Raw genomic sequence first — 20,398 nt, 5'->3', positions numbered from 1 at the left:
GCGTGGTGGCAAGTCAGCGGCTTGGATTATGTGCAAGCGGAGCCAAAAGCAGTGCTGGAGCATTCTCTTTGTCGAGCATTTTACATCAGAACAATAGACCTAATACCTCAAATCTCTGGTTGCTGACTTTCTTCCCCTTCTTGTTCCACACAATCTTCGGCCGAGGGTCTCCCGTGGCTTGGCAAATGAAAGAGGCCACGCCCCCTTGCACGCCTGTTTGGTCATTGGGGGTTCTTAAAAACTTTGGTGGTGCTGCAAAGAGAGAGAAAGAAAACAGAACAAAAATAGTCTGATTAATCTCTTATCAAACGCCACACAGTAGAAAGGAACTAAGTAGCAGATTTCAGCATGTGGCTGTTAAGAGGATTGTGTGAGGTGGTCGGGACAGGAGCTTGTATTGCCTCTACTGTTTGAGTGAAGTGGTATCAGGAGCTGAGATCACGAGTTAAAGCAGCCTTGGGAATGGTTACATGAAATCCTTCAAATTAAAATCATTTAATAGTTTGGTTTGATTAAAACAGTGGACCTTAAGTGGGCAGTGCTTGTTTTGAGAGCTTATCCAGTCCAGTAGCCGACATGACTAATCTCTAAACGCTAAGGCTTTGAATGGTTAATACACCCCACAAATGAGGCCACACCTGATAAGGTCCTGCAGCTCTCTGACTGGCAAACGGAGCATTCTGGAGCTCCTAATTGGTCCCTGGTTTGTACAAAGTGACTCAAGTGTGAAGACAAATGGATGAAAATGCTCCAAATGTTCGGGAGTTGAGGTGAGACAGTGCAACAGTGTTTGCTTTGTCTACATGCGGCGTGGACATCCCTGTGAGCGGTAATGGTGGTTACGTCACTGTGGCACATGGGAAATGGCACCAGTTCATGTGTGCCTCTGCTGTTCCTAGTAACACATTGTACTACTGGCAGCTTAGCCACCAGGAAATTACGTTATGATTATTTTAGTGATTTTATTCCTTGAATTATTATTACTTGAAAAATAGTTTCAGTTTCCATCTGAAAAAAATCAAAACACATGAAAGTAATTTATAATCAAAGGAACCTGTCCCACTGACCAGATTTTGATTGTGAGATTAGAATCCTGCCTTATTCGTGATGATCAAACGTGTTTAATTTTAGCAGTAATAATGCAATACTGTGATAGTGCTATGTCAGACCTCCTGGTATTTTCTCTGAAGCTGGAGCGGTGATTCCATCTGCCCTGCTTTGCACCAACTGTTTGGCTTTTATCAATCACTGGAGCAGGCCATTAGAGGCCACACAGCTGCAGTGGTCCCAGCCGTGTGAGCCCTTCATCTGAGTGAGAATGTGATTGTACAGACTGATTTCCTCTTTTAGATAGAAGCGACCAGCGGCGACGACAAAAGCCCCCAGACTGAGGCACAGATTAACCTGCAGGATTCTCCAAGAAGCCACAGAAGATGTGTGGTCAGCTATCAAAAGGGCAAACTGATAAACAGGCTGGCAGCTGGGCTTCCACTGGGCAAATGAGACGGGAAGTCACCTGACCACCCTCTGCTCATGCGTGATCATCATGTGTGCTCCTCATGCACGCTCTTTATGCACACTCCTCATGCACACTCCTCACGCATGCTCCTCGTGCACACATTGTCTAGCTAACATGTTTGACGGGTGGACAGCTCGCTTGACACAGTGTAATTTGTGCACAGGAAACAGCACTATTATATCTGCATTTGCGCTTTATCTCATTGACTTGGCTGGGTGTGGCGCTGGTTGGCATCCAGCCAAGAGGGCTCTGATGGGTAATTGATATGCTATTGGGGCTGTTTTCGCTCAGGGGGCCATCCATTATGGCTTGGTGCATCTCCCCGTGGCGGCTGTGATAGACTGCTACGACATGTACGAGAGATCAGCGCTGGAGGTGAGGCGCGGAGGGCGGGGGAAGTCATCGCACAATGGGGAGTGATTGAAGCGTGACATGGAGGTAATGGTGTTTTCACAGACATGGCGCTGATATCGCCATCATACCCCCATTTTAAGGCGGCCCTGACAAACATCCATTTTGGTCCAGTCCTCGTATGGCTGGAGGTAGACAGTGGCTGATTGAAACAGCGCTCTGTTCAGGACAATGCCATGGCGATCGTTCCGACAGCCCCGTGAGCGATATGCTGCGTGGACAACACACACTACCCATGACCTTTGCTTTGTAAATGAGTTTTAGTGAGCGGGAGGGCAGTGTTCTTTTTGCAAGCTTTAACATGTGGAAATGTATTTGAAATGCTGTTAACTTCTGCTAAGGGCATCTCCATGGAATCATACAGTTTTATTTGATGCATCCAAAATTCAAAAGCAATTTCACTTTATTATCAATAATTAATTTGTGTTCAGAATATGGAAGAATGTTTTTATGGAAAATAATGTTTTTATATTATGTATGTGTAACAAAATACTATTTTAAATGAATCCTCCAGTGAGCAGCACAATACAGCTGTCGTTGTTACTTCATCAAACAAAAGGAGAAGCTAATCAAAGTCTCCTGCTCCTTTTGTGTAACAGAGAGGCAGAGTTGGGCACGTGAGCTGTATTTGGCTACAGAGTTCAGAGCAACTTGTGCATCTACATTCATTAGTTTGTTTGAGACTGGATTAACTCCAAGCCAAACACTGAATTTAAATAGTGCAGAGAAGCGAGGTCACAGTTTCATTCACCAGGGCTGAAACATTTGAAATCCTTATGACTCCACATACATAGAATAAAGTTTGATTTGCAGAACCATTAAACGGATGAATCAAAGAGTGAGCAGAAGAACATTATGAGAGCCACTTTCTGCTAGAAGCCCATTCTGCAGACACCAGCCCAAGACAGCTCGCTTTTCACAATTATGCTGACTGACATATTCAATTTCATTTGCATGAAAAGGGCCATTTCCCCTCTGAATCTTTAACTTGCAGGGTGAGGTGGGGTTGTAGAGACTGATAATTAATCCTAACACATGGGGTGGCAGTTGGCAAATACCCTGCTCCATTTTGGACGTACACGTGGGAGAAAGAAGCGTTTAAAGATGCCATTAACCTTGTTGGACATCTCTAAGCTGTAGCGTATCAGGGCTGTTATATTGATACATTGTTTGGCCATAATTGACCTAAAGTGGACTAAAAGGAACTCGTCTTCATCTGGAGGATAAATGTACCCAGAGCCAGTCCTCAGGTGTGCACAGGTACTTTCAAGTCTCTTCATTTCTTGGGAAGTTGGAGATTCACGATCACTTTGAACGCCATTGACTGTGCGTATTTTAAAAAAACAAGCGCCTCTCCGCGGATTAATTAAGTGTGTGTCTTCTGCTCAGAACTGTCTGACCCAATGCCAAGAAAGAAAATATGGAGATGGTGGATGTGAATGGAGAGATAAATACTGACTTACAAATATTGAGAAAGTGTTGAGATAAACAACACATACTAATCATCAGGACTGGCGCAGCTCAACTCTCTATCTGCAGCATTACGATAAAATTGTATCTTTTGTGATGCTGGAGAAACAAACTACACATTGTATACGCTCACAAAGGGTCTAGGCAGGGAGACGGAAAAGAAACGGGAGCTTAATTAGAGCTGCTGGCTGATTTGCATTGCGAGCTCATCGGTAATCTCGCCTTAAATGGAAGCTGAAATTCTTATTGCAATTAGTGATCACTTGAAAAGGGATATGGCCCCCGAATGATGGTTAATTACAGGATCAGGAATAGTACATTAATTCAGTGCTGAGTTTTAACGCAGTGCAATGATGGGGACCCGCTCCTCCATCAATATTGTGCTGCTTGTCACACATAATGAAGTTGATAATACAAGGCTAACCTCCTCCCCAAACGCCTAAATGTGCTGTCTAAGCTAAATTCATAACACTCATTATGCTAAGATAATTCAATAGAATATACAATGCTGTTAATGACAGATTAATACTATGGGTGCGTATGGATATTATGACGCGTTTCAGGCTGGGGTCATTCTCTGTATTTTGGCTCAGAAGCTGCCTGTGTGTTTCTATACAGCTGCGAGACGGATAGGAATAAGAGCGTAACTGCAATTTATTTTACTTATATCATGACCACGCTCTTAAATGGTCTGTGGTCACGTTTTTATACCGCACTTTTTCAACTTCAAAGCACTAAAACCGCTTTACATCAAGGACCCGCTCACCTATTTACACAGAAACTAAGAGTGAAATAGGTTGGGAAGTGTCTTGCCCAAGGACACGGCGACAAGATTCATCTGTGGGAGCTGGAATCGCACCGCTAACCTTTGGATCAGTGACTCCAAACCAACTGCGCTACTGTCACTCTCTTCCTATTAATTTATATTAGAGGGGGGGCCCATGTGAGATTTCTTGCCCCGGGCCCCCCAAATTTCTGCCGACGGGCCTGTTCATGTTTAAATAATTTGGTAAAAGTATGTTGTTTTTTTTAACTTATATTTTATTGTTTTCAAAAGACATAACATTAGAACAATGAACAATCGGTTAGCTGTCATTTACATACAATTTCCATTTTTCCCAGTGTTCATTTTTTCTTTTTGTAGCCTTAGAACAGAGGTGTCAAACTCATTTTCACCAAGGGCCACATCAGCAAAATGGCTGCCATCAAAGGGACAGATGTAAAATAAATGTAACAACTTTTTAAACGTGTTAAGTAACTGTTTCCACAACCAAAAACCACATTTTAAGACCATCATATCTTTTAATTTATCCTGTCGATGGCCACATAAAATGATGTGGAGGGCCATATTTGGCTCGCGGGCCTTGAGTTTGACATGTGCCTTAGAATATATGCAAGTCTCTCCATAATGCGAATTTCTTTCACAATGTACTTCCAGTTGCCAAGCGTAGGGGGTCTTCCTTTTCCCATTTTCGTGTAATGGCTTTTTTTGATGCTGCAAATAAAATCTTAATAAAATAATCTTTTTTTGGGGATGCGTGCGTCAGTGGTTTGCCCAAAATACATCATTATGCATGTTCTTGGTAGTGTGCAGCCAAATATTGTCCCCATTTCTTTGCTCAAAGTATCCCAAAATTGTGACGCTTTGCTGTAAAAGTAAGTTAGTTTTAAATGTTTCCAAGACAATTTACAAAAAGTCCAAAAAATGAACTGGCAAACTAACACAATCATATGTATTTCAGAACATATTTGTACAGATCTAAACAGGGTAAGATGTTTTTATGCAGAATAGGACTAAATATCGTGTAGAGGAAAGACAGTACGTGCAGTTTTTGGATATTTTTTTCACCCAAAAAGTTGCAAAATCATCCTGTGATGCGACTAGCACTACACAGAGGATCCCAGCACAGTCCCGGGTCATGGTTTGGGGCTGTAGAGCTGGGAGCACAGGCCACTTTCTCGCTCAAACAACAGCTTCAAAAGGAATGCGTTATGCAGCAGTCCTATGTTGAACGTTGACAGGTTCTTTGACAGGACGGCAGGGGAACCATGCAGGCGCTCTCTGGGGTCTTAGAATATTCTCACTGGAGGAGGGAACTACATGAATAAATCTGAAGGCACGTAGAAACAGAGCAGCGGGAAAGAACATATTAAACCTGCTATATTACAATTTAAAAAAAGGTTTCACAGGTGTTTTTTTTTTTTTTTTGGTAACAATTTTATTTGACAGGTTTGGTCTAACACTTGTTTGAATGGGTTAACGAGTCGGCATGAATTTACCGGAGAAGTATATTAAATGTCCAAGAACGAAGGAAGTGTGCTGTTAGCATGCTAGTTGTCGTTAGCATTCAAGAGATAAATGTTGACGTACAAATATTGAAATATCAACCGCTTGTTTGAACGGGTAAATAAGTTGGGATAAATCTACTGGAGAACTGTAATACATGTCAGAAGAACCAGGAAGTGTGCTGTTAGCATGCTAGTTGCCATTAGCATTCGAGAGATAAATGTTGACGTACAAATATTGAAATATCAACAGCTTGTTTGAATGGGTAAATAAGTTGAGATAAATCTACTGGAGAACTGTAATACATGTCAGAAGAACCAGGAAGTGTGCTGTTTGCATGCTAGTTGTAGTTAGCAGTTACCTTTAGAGAGATAAATATTGACGTGCAATTACTGAAAAACTAACAACTTGTCTGAATGGGTAAATAAGTTGGCATAAATCTACTAGAGAACTGTAATAATAATAATGTCAGAGTAGCAGGAAGTGTGCAGTTAGCATGCTAGTTGTCATTAGCATTCGAGAGATAAATGTTGACGTACAAATATTGAAATATCAACAGCTTGTTTGAAGGGGTAAATAAGTTGGGATAAATCTACTGGAGAACTGTAATACATGTCAGAAGAACCAGGAAGTGTTCTATTAGCATGCCAGTTGTCGCAAGCATTATTCTGAAAGTTGTGAAAAGTGCATGACTTTTCCGTTTATCGTATTTAAAATGTTGCACATGTTATTTAACCTTTTAACCTATCAATCACTTGCAGTTTTTAACTTTTTTTTAAATTTTGTGTGTCGTAATAAAACATTCAGCTCTGCTCGTCGTCCCTCTAAATGTGCGTGTTTACAAGGTTTTATGTGATCTATGCTTCTTTTAGTCGTTGCTCTTTCTTTTAAATATGTTTTCCTTTACCAGACACACAGCCGCAAACTGCTGCCCGCTCCCTTGGGACACATTAGCGAGGTAGAGGGATCCAGTTTGTCACTTAATAAAACAGCCCACTCAAACAGATGGCATTGTTCAGAAACACCGCTGTGGCAAATCAGACACTCGAAAACCCCACTTCCCCACACCGCGGAAAGCTAACAGAAGGAAACATATAAATATTGAATTGCACTACTGTCGGTGCGAGACCATCTATCCAGAGGGGGAGAGAGAGAGAGGCAGGTGGAAAAATCTAAGCCTCCTGCTGGATATTTTGAACATCTGGACTGTGCATGTAGCAGCAAAAAAAAAAAAAAAAAAACTGCACCAGCTTCACTTTCAATAAGACCTAATTTCCATCTACTTTCATTCATTACATTTGTTTATGAATACACAATGCTAGCGTCGAACCGTGTGTGACCATCGGAGAGCAAAGAAAACACTGGAGCAAGAAGTATGAAATTTGGATTGTTTTTCTTGTTTGTTTCCGTCTAGGGGGAAAGAGCGAAAGAGAAAAACGTAGATAAGTAATTCTAATTGTGCAGGCTTACTCTGTTTGGTAGTCAGTGCAGTCTATTTGCAAAAAGTTAATTATCTGATAGGATAGGCAGTGGCAGGCGCTAACACAGAAAGGCATTTGTTCATTCTGTTATCCACCAGGCAATGGAACTATTCATTAAATGGCAGTGCAGCAGGAAAATGGCCAATAGTTATCGTTCCGGGCTGCAAAGACTTGAAAAGATTTTAAAAATGACAACGTGATAAACAGTCCGAGGCCATGTCAGCTAACAGTAGCATAATAGCATGTGTAGATAGCGGAGGAAGGAGTATAAAATGTACTTTAATGTGAATTACAATATAGAAGAACTGGAGATACCAATCTGCAACTGGAAACTTTAAATTTGTCTATAGAGGAAGGCACCACATCAAATTTTACTGTCTTAAAAACGTTAAAAATGCAACTTCCATGTTTTTCCTCACTTCGCTAATACATTCCGAGCATTCTAAATATTCCTATATCACCAGAATGTAAGTTTATAAGTGCATTTTTGCAGCTTTTAGGAGCCAGAGCAGAGTTATGTTGTCACGCCAATGCTAACAACAACTAGCAAGCTAAAAATGCACTTCTGGTTCACTGAAGAGAAATGTGCTTTATAATTACCTCCAGTTTCTGTATATTTTCCATCTATAAGTCGCACTTTTTTTCATTGTTTGACCGGAGGTGCGACTTATACTCAGACGCGACTTATATGTGAAATTATTTAAAGTATATAATTCAGCCTGTTGTTCTCTATTTTATTGTAATTATTATAACTTGCCTTTAAAGATAAAATGTCTGTTTTGGTCTCAGATTTTATAAAACAAATTTCCCCCAAAATAGTATAGTAATGTAGTAATCTAGTAATCTAGTGTAGTAATAGTAATCTGGAGCAATTTATAGTCCAGAAAATACAGTACATTGATGGTGTTGTGTCAGTGAATGAGTGAATTATAATTATAAGATTATAAATTTCGCCACTGATCCAAGCCGCTTCTTCAGTTCTAGTCAGATTGTTGGTGGACACTGCCTTTTATCTATCTGAAGTGAGGAGAAAACTACACCGAAACACACCTATTTGATTACAGTTTCTGTTTGTTAGCTAGGTCTAAACGGAACTGCACTGCGCGTGAACTGTGCTTAGTATTTATTACAAGCTAATAAACAGAAACTCTAAACAAATGTGTGTGTTTTTCTGTGTAGTTATCTCCTCCCTTCCGATAGATATAAGGCAGTGTCCACCAGCAATCTGACCAGAACTGAAGAAGCCACTTGAACTTGTAAGGATGTTCATTTTGTTGTGTAAGCATCAAAGAGGACCAAGAGTCTGAAACATAAAGTCACTAAGGTTTTAATGAGTTCCACACAGGTAAAGAGAACAATTAAGCAACAGACTCTCCGGAAAGGATAGGAAGAAAGTGCTGAGATGTGCATTTTGTCAACTTTTATAGTGTCTCTCAATGTATGTGTGTTTGTAAGGTGTGTGTAAAGGTCCTCTTCTGGTCTGCATGGCGTTACACATTAAGAAATTCAACGCAAAGTCGAACAAGGTGAGTGTTTTTTAACCATCTCAGAGTGAGGGTCACACATTTCTTAGTGTGATTGGCTACGGATAACCAAAATGTCCAGAACAAAACTGTTATCTTATTGTCGGAACGTCCTTATAAGCCCTCACGCTAGTCTGCATAGCATCTCGCTCCGCTGATCGAGTACAACTTTTCTTTTCCTATGGATCAAACCTGGACGACTGAGGCATTACACACACAACGGTCCAACGTAAGCACTACATAAATTTACCACTTATTTTGTAGCAACACTATATTCGCTTTCTCTTTTCGCTACAGATAAAAATGAAATCAAAATGTACTATTTGACTTGGTGTATCCACGGGGGAATTACGATGCCTGCGCCTGGCCTATTTTTGATGATAGCATAAACTTCATAGGATTGTCTTCACAGTCGACCACAGAGCGGAAAAGCTCGCCTCATATTTGTCTCAGTGGAAGCCGAGGGAGATTATGTGGCAAATCATTCCATGGATTCAGCGTTGTATATTTAAAGTAATTTTATGGATAAGCCGTGCCAAGTCGTTTCTCCAATATGCCAGTTGTCAGGCCATATGAAGTGACATGTTTCCTGTTCTGTGTTTTCTCAGACATGGCTATAACCCAAAGAGCTCCAGTCTCCAGAACGGTTTCACGACATATGCGGCTTCCTTCCATGAGCTCAAATGTCCTGTGAATTTCCAGTCGCTCGCTCAAGCTAACCACGTCACACCTAATGCATTTATTTTCCTTACATCTCCTGTATCCGCGGCGTTTACCGTGTTAATAAATGGCTTCACTAATTGTTTGGACAGGGACGTAATGGAACTTTGAGAGAATCCAGAAAATGTATTCCACTTTACGGTGAACCAACCTCGCCTGCCGCCCATACTGATCGCTATCATCAAACCAGAAACCTATTATTGGGACAAAGATTATGCAAAGCAGGTACTACAAACAGTCAATCAAATACTAAAGTGACCTTTTCCAGGCCAATAATTTAATGCTGCGTTAAAGATAGAGTGCTGACTTTAAAGAAGAGGGTAAGGAATCTAAATCATTTTCAGGTACAGGTCCGGTTCTGTGTAACATGAAAGGAGTTTGTTGGAATAGCAGTTGTGTGTTAATCTTTCAGGACGTTTTATGAATGGTTGTGACCTTTGCTTGACAAGGAAAGTCACATTTAAATGTCAGGATATGCATGAGTGACAATAAACAAGCTTGTCACATACATGAATGTCTAATGGTAATGTAATGTGTAATCTTATGCATATATCAAACCTGGAATTATATTCTTTTGGGCGTAGTATTTATGGCGTGTACATTTTCTTTGCAATAGTAAGGAGATTTTTCTTATTTTACTTGTAATTAGAGAAGATTTGACCAGTAGAGGGTTGAATACGTAACTTCTACAGCTTCATTCTGTTATTTATCTGTTGTATTTTAATGATACTGGCCCAAAAAAATTGTTCGGTTAGTGGCAAAATTTAGTTTATCATTATATTTCTCTCCCTAGGGAGGTGTTCCAGGCATGTCCCACCGGGAGGAGGCCCCGGGGAAGACCCTGGACACGCTGGAGGGACTATGTCTCTTGGCTGGCCTGGGAACGCCTTGGGGTCCCACTAGAGCAGCTGGAGGACGTGTCTGAAGTGAGGGAAGTCTGGGAGTCCTTGCTTAGACTGCTGCTCCCACGACCCAGCTCTGGATAAGCGGAAGAAAATGGCCAGATGGATGGAAGGATTATACTTCTCTGTAGCAATATATCAGGATAAAATTTGTTATTGTGACAGACCTAGTTTGAGTTTTTATATTTATTAAGTGATAAATGACAGACCCTAAAACATATTGCTCCAACGAAACTGATGAGAAAAGACGTTTCAGGTTTAGTGTATCGTTTAATAGGGTTTTCATGATATTCATAATTCGTAATATTCTTTAGATATCAAAAGATTTTAATTCATGAACTTGATTTTAATTTACGTGTCCAAACGGAAACATTAAGACAGAAGATGGAATGGTCCGTGACATTAACCATTAAACTCACCAATCTGTAATTATTCAGGTGTTTTTATTACTCAAAAATGTTTCCTGTTATTTGATTTTTCCTGTTTGTTTTTGTGTGTAGGCAGCACGGTGGCTGAGTGGCAACACTCATGCCTCACAGCAAGAATGTTTGGTTCAATCCCCGGGTCGCCCAGGCCTTTCTGTGTGGAGTTTTACATGTTTCTCCTGTGTCTGGATGGGTTTCTTCCGGGTACTCCGGTTTCCCCCATCAACCAAAACATGAACGCCCTTCGAGACAAATGTTGTTGTGATTTTGGGCGTTACAAAAATAAAATGAATTGAATTGAAAAAACATCTCCAAAAATATGCTATCTTTCTATAAGTGGGGTTGCCTCTCCACAGATCTGGCTGCCAACTTGATCTAGTGTCCTCAGCTGCTAGTCTCCATGGAGATCGATAAAGTAAACCCCATTGCTACTGTGGAACATTTTAGGCAACGCAATAACATCTCCATGAAGACAAGCACCACCAGAAAATGTACATCGTGCGTTTTTGAGATATTACTTAATTATCACAAGGTCAGAACAGGAGACTGGAGGTGTGGTCTTTGAAAGTATTTAGTTTCTTTGCTTTCTCTTCAGCTGTGGCCAAACCAGGGCTTCATTTACACAAAAGCACCATCTCCAGTGTAAATGTTTGCCAGCTGTAATGGTCTTAAGTCCACCAGGCCTGTCAATGAGGCTGGCTTGTAGCTGGGCATTAAGTTTATGAATAGAGAGCTGAGCAAGGCAAATACACGAGCAGCCTTGTACTATAGCAACGGTTATATAATGTAATGTTCTGGGTTTCAAAGTCAAACTGCAATTTCTTTTCATAGCAGACTTTCAAATCAGAATTTACTGTCTGTAATGGTTGGAGCTTCTGGCTTTTAATGTGAAGTCATGAAACTGGAAGAAAAACGGTAAAGAGTCAATGGCACTGTCACAAAATGCAAACGGCTCAATAGATCTTGGAGAATAGGGAAAAGAGTTATACGGATATGGTTAGGCAAGAGTCAAATGGAAGACAGAACGGGAGTAGTGGTATGATCGGTGTGTAGGACTCCCTGGCTTTTTTGTGCATGTTTTTCAGTATGTTTGGTAGGCCTGTCACTATAAATACTACATTGACTTTATTGCTCAATACATGACAGATGGATCAATATTTTTTAGGGTCTATATTTATCATAGGTGTTTTTCTTAGAATTTTAAAAATATTTTTGGAAGGGATAATTCTGCTTTATGGTTTGGTTTCAATATTATCATTTATCGCCTATATTTATTTCAGCAATATATCGCCCTTTAAAATTTGTTATCGCGTCTGGATGGGCAATTTCTCCACTTCTCCACTTCTGGCCAAGCCTAACTCAAGACCTGGACATGGATCCCCAATGATCCTGACAGGCCACCTCTGTTGGACTGAAGGCTTGACCTGCCTGATCGAATCCAGAAAGGTCTAGAACTGGACAAGAGACTGAAAATCCTCCATCCTAACTTCAAAGTCCAAACACAGTCACTAATTTGCTTCAAGTGTTTCTCAAACGCAGAAATTCCCGTTCGGAACATTATAGAACTTATTTTACCTGAGGTGCCTTTTTTTGGTGCCTCGATTGTTGATTCTGCAAAAATCCGAGCTGTTTTTCAGTCCTTTATATTGTCTTTTCCCCCCTTTTTTTTACTTGTAAGCAGCCATGTTTGTTTTTGGCACGGACCAACCATCCAACTCTCTGATTGGTTAATCCGCCTGTCAATCAAACCTTCTGAAATCAAGGAGAGAAGATTTGGCTCCAGATCTACTCGTCTTTGTGAAGTTTCGTCAAAGCGTGAGGTTCTGGCTGGCCAAGTAAGCGGGATGGGTCAAATGTAGATGACATAATTACGTTTTACTTAAGGTTAGGTGGTTTCGTTCGAGAGGGTTTGGGTTACATGTCGTTATCAGCTGCGGTTATGCCAGGGTTATTTCGTTAAACAGTACTTTATATTACAATAAAAGTGCGGTATACAGTATTTTTTGCATTGAATTAATCCTAAACGCGCTTCTCAGTTTTGCGAACAGCTTGCCATCTCTCATGTGATGTCGAGAACAAATAAGGTCAAAAGAAACAGGTCGACAGGGAACCTATGTTTGTGTAATACGGCACGGAAATTGCTCTAGAATCATGCTTATAGCCGGGTTCTCCTTGGTGTGTTTTTGGAGCGGGTATTTTCACCGCGCGCCATGTACGCCCAGTCCGCTGTCATTAATCATTCCACAGGTGCAAGAGCATTGTCAGGGCCCATACGTCCTTTTGCCTTTTCAACCTGGGAGAAAAGTGAGAACGGTAGCGCGGGACGGAGGGGTAGTGAGTGAGTAGCACGTGGCTAAAAAAACAATTTCCCATTTCTCTCGCGCGTTTTTTTTCCCTGCTTGATGTTGAATTTGTCAAGTGAAGGAACAAAGTCGGGATTAATTAGATTCCATTTTGTGGTCGTCTTCCTCGCTTCTACACAACTCTTTCAGTTTGCTTTATGTTGCCCCGAGTCCTTACAGCCGTCCCGCCGCTATCTATCTTAGCAGCGCCTCCCGCTCTTGCTTGCTGGGAACCCATTAGACCATCTCTGCATCGTGGCAGTCCAGATTGCAATCCGGTCCCCAGCTCGCGACATTTATCATCTTTTGTCCTAACTTTTTATCTAGCCCCTGCCCCGTGTGAAGTCCTATCTGGGATGGCCAATATAATGAAACGCTGGGAGGTGAGGCTCAAGTAAATAACCTAATTAAACCTAGCAAGTGGGGACAAAGGGGTAGAAGCGGCACAAAAGGCCTTTGGTGAGGATGCCAGGGGAGGAACACTCGCAGATGGCGTGGAGGAAGTTGAAGCAGTGAAGTGGCACCGTGCCCGTACCTCCATCTTGCGGCGGTATAAATAGAACTCCTGGTGGCGCTGTGTGTTGCTCTTTATTTGATTAGCACCAGCAGTAACTGAGCACTTATGTTTATTCCCCCTAAATATATAAAAGAATGGCGAGATTCCTGTAAGCGACAAAAATAGCGCTGCCAAATTCATTGAGTAATGGGTCTTCAGCAAAAATCTATTTAACTCGGGCTTCTTTTTCTCTTCCACTCCGATCTGAATCTTACGCAAAATTGGACGCGGACTTGATTGGTCTCATTAGGGGTAAAAATGAAGAATGCCAAGTGTCATAATTATCGGTACATCGCTGCAAACAGTATTGAGTCGATACGGCAAAATGTCAGAAGGGCATTAGCTAGCAATTATTAATCCATATCAAGCTGGGGTGGACAATTTAATTATGATCTAATCGATAATTGTAGATGGGGTACAGATGTAGAGCAGTGGCTGGGCGGACACATCTTTCCTCCCTTGGAAAGAACAAAGAGCAGATTGGAACAGTTGTAAGTGGATGCAACGCTGAAGTAAACTGATATTACTGTTATTATTTGTATTATTTTTCAAGGTAAAGGGTTCATTTCTGATTTGAAGGATTTTACCCGGCAACAGTCCGGTTATTATAGCAATAATGCACTTCAAAGTAAATTATTAGTAGTAAAAGCAGTAGTAGCAGCAGTAGTACTAGTAGTAGTAACATCAGCAGTATTAATGATGGTAATAGCAGTAGTTGTGGTTGCAGCAACAGTAGTAGTAGTGGTAGCAGTAGTAATAGCAACTGTAGCAGTAGTAGCATTCGCAGTAGTAATAGCAGTAGTAGCAGTAGTGGTAGTAGCAGTAGTAATAGCAGTAGTAGCAGTAGCAGTATTAATGGTAGTAGTAGCAGTAGTAGTAATGGTAGTAGCAGTTGTAGCGATAGTAGCAGTAGCAATAGTAGTAGTAGTAGTAGTAGCATTAGCAGTAGTAGTAGTGGTAGTAACAGGACTAGTAGTGGTAGCATTAGCAGCAGTAGTGGTGGTAGTAGTAGTACTGGTGGTATTAGCAGTAGCAGTAGTAATAGTAGCAGTAATGGCAGTAGCAGTAGTAACAGTAGTAGTAGTAGCATTAGCAGTACTAATAGTAGTAGTAGCAGCAGTAGCATTAGCAGTAGTAATAGTAGTAGTAGCAGTAGTAATAGTAGTAGTAGTAGTAGTAGTAGTAGTAGTAGTAGTAGCAGCAGTAGCATTAGCAGTAGTAATAGTAGTAGCAGTAGTAATAGTAGTAGCAGCAGTAGCATTAGCAGTAGTAGCAGTAGTAGCATTAATAGGAGCAGTAGTAATAGTAGTAGTAGCAGTAGCATTAGCAGTAGTAATAGTAGTAGTAGCAGTAGCATTAGCAGTAGTAATAGTAGTAGTAGCAGTAGTAATAGTAGTAGTAGTAGTAGTAGTAGTAGTAGTAGTAGCAGCAGTAGCATTAGCAGTAGTAATAGTAGTAGCAGTAGTAATAGTAGTAGCAGCAGTAGCATTAGCAGTAGTAGCAGTAGTAGCATTAATAGGAGCAGTAGTAATAGTAGTAGTAGCAGTAGCATTAGCAGTAGCAGTAGTAATAGTAGTAGTAGCAGTAGCATTAGCAGTAGCAGTAGTAATAGTAGTAGTAGCAGTAGCATTAGCAGTACTAGTCCATAAAAGGTCAATACTGAAGCAAAGATTTAAAGTGCAAATCCCAGATTCCCTAAAAGAGGCTTTTCTTCCTTGTTTTTGTGTTATTATAAATTATGCACAACCTTGACTCAAAAGACTGTCTTTAGCCCCTTTTTCAGTCAGGTTCCTGCCCAAAATGTTTTATATCATTCCTGGTGTAGCTGAACCAGACTATGCTGGTTCAAAGATACATGATGATACATGATTTGTTTTTCTAGTATTAACATTTTCCATAATGACCTATTATGATCAGTTAATATGCCTCTCTTTCTTCTTTCCTTTGGGTAGTCTCTCTGTTCTCGCCGCAGTCGTAATAATTACTTTTTATTGTACCTGAAGAAAAGGAAAAAAAAAATACCTCAAATAATGCCAGTCAAGGCTTTGTGCGTGTGATGAAACAGAATGCGCGCTGTGTAACGGGCCCTTGTGGCTTTCAAAGAGGCCACACAATGAGGCATGGCAAAACAAAAGTGGCTGTCTTCCACCAGATAGCACTCATCTCAGATAAGAATACCCTCTCGCTGCCGTGTTTGGCTTTTTTGTTTGCTATTATTGCATCTTGCAGCTCCTTCCCTGGATCGTTTTAGTCACTATGCAGCCAATTGATTACTACTAAGATGCCGGGTCCGCAGTTATTTTCTCTGCTTATTGCTTTACTGTCTGTTATAATGGATTACTATTTCACCTATGATTGTAGCGTGCTTTTCTTACATCTGAGCCGGCTCGTTTTATATAGGTTTTATAACACCAAACAGCACAATTTCTGAATTATTAAAGGATTATTAAAGGTCTTATAGTATGCAATATTGACTTTTGTGAGTTTAAGCCATGTTATAAAACTGTTACCGCCTCAAAAACAGACCTGAAGTTGTGTTTTGTTTCACACACGTTTGACTAACCCTTTATTATTAGTCTGTCTACATCTCCAAAGCTCAAAATACTCTGATTCTAGTGAAGGCGCATGGAGTTTAAACAGGCGATGAAGCACTTCCTGTATTACCGCATGACATCACAAGGTAGAACAGAGCGTTTTCTGTTTGAGAGAAGAACTAAACATGCGTGAATGAAACAAAACACAACTCCAGGTACGTTTGTGATTATAACAGAGATCATATGGGCCCTTTAAACATTAGCCACCTGTTAGTCTCCACGGACATGTTATTTCTTTGCCTAGAAGCTTCCACAGTGTGGCATTACACTTATCTAGCTCCATGGAAACAAGGTCAAGTCACACTGAAGCGGCAACTATTATTATATATTTGTTTTCCACAGCAAAGACATCACTTGTAATTGGATAAATGCTACGTAAGTGCAGGTAAAGCTAACAAATACACAGATACAGGCAGGTGATAGACTCCCCTCATTAGAAAAGTTACACAATGAAGCTTTAAGACTAGGAAAATTGAATATTTCTGCATTAGCAGTCCAAAATCAGGGCGTGCACATACCTTATTTTCAGTTATTATGCAATGAGGAATAACTAGGCTATGGTGTCTCGTATTTAAAAAAAAGAATAGATTTAAAAGACATTACAGACGTTATATAGGGGCTTCAACGACAACTCCAAACGCAACGTCAAAATCAATACCTCCAATCAGGTTTCTTTCATTATCACCGTATTTAAGATTGCCTGCAAAGGGTATTTTTGCCTGACATCAAAAGCCTCATCACATTGGCTGGATTATTGCTGTGAGATTAAAGAAGTTATCTTAAATATATGAGAGGAGAGTAGAGGTTCGGCAGCAGAACATGAAAGAAATCATTGTAACCCTCATTGGATTAAGGGCTTTCAAGTTTTTCAAAGTTTAAACATTCATTCTCTAGTTAATCTAATCCTCTATCGTCTCTGGGATTACGATCATACATGCTGCCTTATCTCCGATGAAAATTAGCACATATTTTTGTATGTGCAACAGATTAAACTCGCGCGAACGCCATCGGATTTTGGAAGCGTCTGGAAATGAAATGTTGTCCGTCTCATCTGTGGTGGCAGTGCGATATAAAAGTAGATGATTATAACTCGGTTTCATCGCACATTTTGGGGTCGATGTTGCGTTTATCCATGCTAAAAAAATGATTTGAGTATTTGTAATCTCCCTGTAGACAAGTAGGTAACTCCACGAGGCCAAATCATAAGTCAGATCTGCGGAGAGATGCCCTATTGCAGAATATCCCAAGCGAAACCGCTGCATCTCAATGGACACAAGCTTAAGGCAAACCTTCCACTAGAAAAGCTGCATAGTGAATCTTTGAATTTGAGTTACTAGGCCAAGCACCAGATCATGTGGTGAAAGAAAGTGGTGGCTTCTGAAAATCTGTATTTCCCTTGTCTCTGCAGGACTCCGGGAGAGTGTGAAAATCTGATTTGAGAGGTGTACTCAAGGAAATCCATGCAGGCTTAAGCCCTGACATGCAGTCCCCTCAGCCACTGTTGTGTTAAGCATCAGGAGAGAGATGGAGACAAGGCCGCAAAGATGACAGGAGGAATCCAGTTTGCACGTGGATTGTATGAGATCAAACCAGAGCAGACCTCATTTATAAGTGCTAGGGGCTGTATTGACAAAAAATTACTGCCAAGTCTTTGATAGAAGATCTTATGTTTGATGTACTTAAACAGGACTCTAACTTTAACAGTGTGCTATGTTTGTTTTCTGGTCATCTGCTTCTCTCATGGAAATGTCATAGCATTGCCTTGAATGTGCCATAGTGTGATATAAAGTTTTTCTTTCATTTAATCAATCACAGCATTTTTTATTTGTCGATATAGTTGGTTTTAGTGGAGTTATCTCTCGTTGACTATGGCGAAGTATCATGCCATTTTGTGTAACTTTACAGGTAAAACAACATCTCCATGAAGGTTTCAAAGCCGTCACCTAAATATATTCTTTACTATGACAGAAATAATAAAGTTGTGGTATTTAATTCAATGAGAAATGCACTGCAACATGGGAACTGTAAAGCTAAGCAGCTCTAATGGATGATATGATGGATGCTGGTTGAACACCTTAAATGTCCAGGGAGTCTTCAGGGTCCCACAGAGGATGCGTATTCCATGTTCCTGCTTAAATGGGCTGGGCACTTCCAGCGCGGCACCATTAGAAACAAGGGCTTGGCTCTGGTTCATAAGCCTTTAGGTCTGCCTGTGTCTGTGTGAGAGCATTTCCACCTCTTGAAGGAGGCTTCCACTCTCATTTGCCATAACTAATAAACCACAAATAACTAAGTGTGCTACAGTAAATCTGCGCTCCTCAGAATTGCATGACTCACTTGGCTGTGTGCAGGAGCCAAAGAGGGATGAGCGTCGAAGTCAGCCAGTTAATGAGTGAGCAACCAAACAAACAAGGCACAGGGCGGAGTGGCAGAAGCAGTGACAAATGCTCTGTCTGAGCGAGTATTAGGTGAGAGTGCTGTGCATAGACAGCTTCTGACCACTCACTCCATCACTCGGCTCAATGTAAATCAACTGTGACAAGAAGCTTAGGGCATAAAGATTCCCAATCGGCATCAGTGTTGGAAAGTGCTGTAGGTAAGGAGGTAGAATGTGCTTTCTGCTGCCAGGGCTGAGACTGGCCCCAGGCACTTCATGGAGATGAACAGTTTAGACCATTAACCCCAGTGCAGACGCTCACAGCCCCACAGGCTCAAATGTGCAGCACCAGATCAGTGCCACGCTCCAGGATTCAGACCAGAGTCCAGCCCATGGCCAGCTGTTCACACATGCACAAGCACACGGCAATATGGACAGAGAATGGGAAATGATAGTTGAAATGATAGACATTATCATGATAGATTTGAAAACACCACCATTAGTCACAGGTGTCATTATATATTAATTAGATATGATGTTTCAGGTGTCTGAGTAGTGTGATTCACAGGGGTAAATACACCTCAAAATAATTCAAATTGAATTCTATATTTAATAATCCAATAATACATTTAATGAAAGCATTATGAGTCTAATTATCTGAAATGAGAATACACAGGCTCTAGTGTGTTTCAAACTCGACTGCTTCTGTAATCCCACTGCCGCAGCCACAGCATCAATCTATTACTGCACTGTCACCACGGTGATGTCACGCAGCACCTGCGCTGTTAAACAGTCCGCTGGCACACTCTGTGAGGCCTGATCAGATTTAGCACATATGCCAGCCAGGCCTGAATCATGCCAACTCCAGGCCCAGCAGATGCAAAACAGCTGGCATTGTGCTGCGCTTACCGGCTCATCCTGGCTTCAAAGGCGAGCTACAAGAGTCCCCTTTGTGTGAGTGCATGTGTGTGTGAAAGACAAAAGAGCTGTTATCAGGCACGATGAAGTCTGCTTTGGCTTGGGGGACTGTCACCATCTTAGGCGCAAATAACGACCATAACACCTCTGCTGCGACAACAGGTCATTCAGTGTTGTGGTATTCAAATATATAGATTTCAGCAGACGTATGCTGGTGATTGCTGCAGCATTGGATTTGCTATTTGAATTATGGGGCTTCTGTTCTGTCAATATGCCTGCAGTGTGACATGAATAGTACAGCAGTGTGGTTAAATGGCCAGGCTATTTTCAAGTCAATGTGTCTTGGAGACATAAGTGCACTTAGATATAGCATTAGGGGCACCATTTAATTACCTACATCTGAGCCTGAGCACAACATCTCCATAGTGTGTTGATTGTCTGCTTTTCTTAAGAGGGGGTGGGTCAGGATCCCGCTGTAAATTGTGCAGCTTTTGTTTGAATCTGAAGCTTAAGTGCAGGGCGAAGTGACTGCAATACATAAGATGAAGCTAATGGCCTTAAATAACACTCTTCTTCGCTGCCTTGCTGCCGCAGTAAACTGCATTTATGGAGTTAATAATGGCTCTGATACAAGCTGAAGCATAATTGCACGGCACAATGTTGACAACAAGTTTTTACAGACATTTCACCTAAAAGAAAACAATAACATCTTGTTTCTCAATTGCTTCAACCTGCGAGCTTTGTTTTATCAGTGATTCCCAGTATTGGCGGTAGGCCTTCATGAAACACTGAGATGGTAATGAGGTACTAGCGCTGTCAGCCGAAAGGTGTTTTTATCATATTTATTTGCGTACGCTCTCTCCTCCATTATAG

General features: G+C 41.1%; 1 protein-coding gene across 2 annotated transcripts in view; it reads right to left on the bottom strand.

The window, feature by feature from the left end:
- LOC117386519 (receptor-type tyrosine-protein phosphatase delta) overlaps positions 1–20,398 on the bottom strand; it is a 608,003-nt gene that overhangs the window by 93,407 nt on the left and 494,198 nt on the right. For both annotated transcript variants that reach the window (XM_055228970.1, XM_055228969.1), the window contains one exon: positions 107–252. In XM_055228970.1, the coding sequence (XP_055084945.1) occupies positions 107–252 (146 nt within the window). The remainder of the gene's footprint in view (positions 1–106; positions 253–20,398) is intronic.

This window comes from Periophthalmus magnuspinnatus, chromosome 18, assembly GCF_009829125.3.
Source record: "Periophthalmus magnuspinnatus isolate fPerMag1 chromosome 18, fPerMag1.2.pri, whole genome shotgun sequence".
In the NCBI taxonomy this organism is placed as follows: Eukaryota; Metazoa; Chordata; class Actinopteri; order Gobiiformes; family Gobiidae; genus Periophthalmus; species Periophthalmus magnuspinnatus.
The sequence above is the reverse complement of the archived record's forward strand: the minus strand, read 5'-3'. Positions and strand labels throughout refer to the sequence as shown.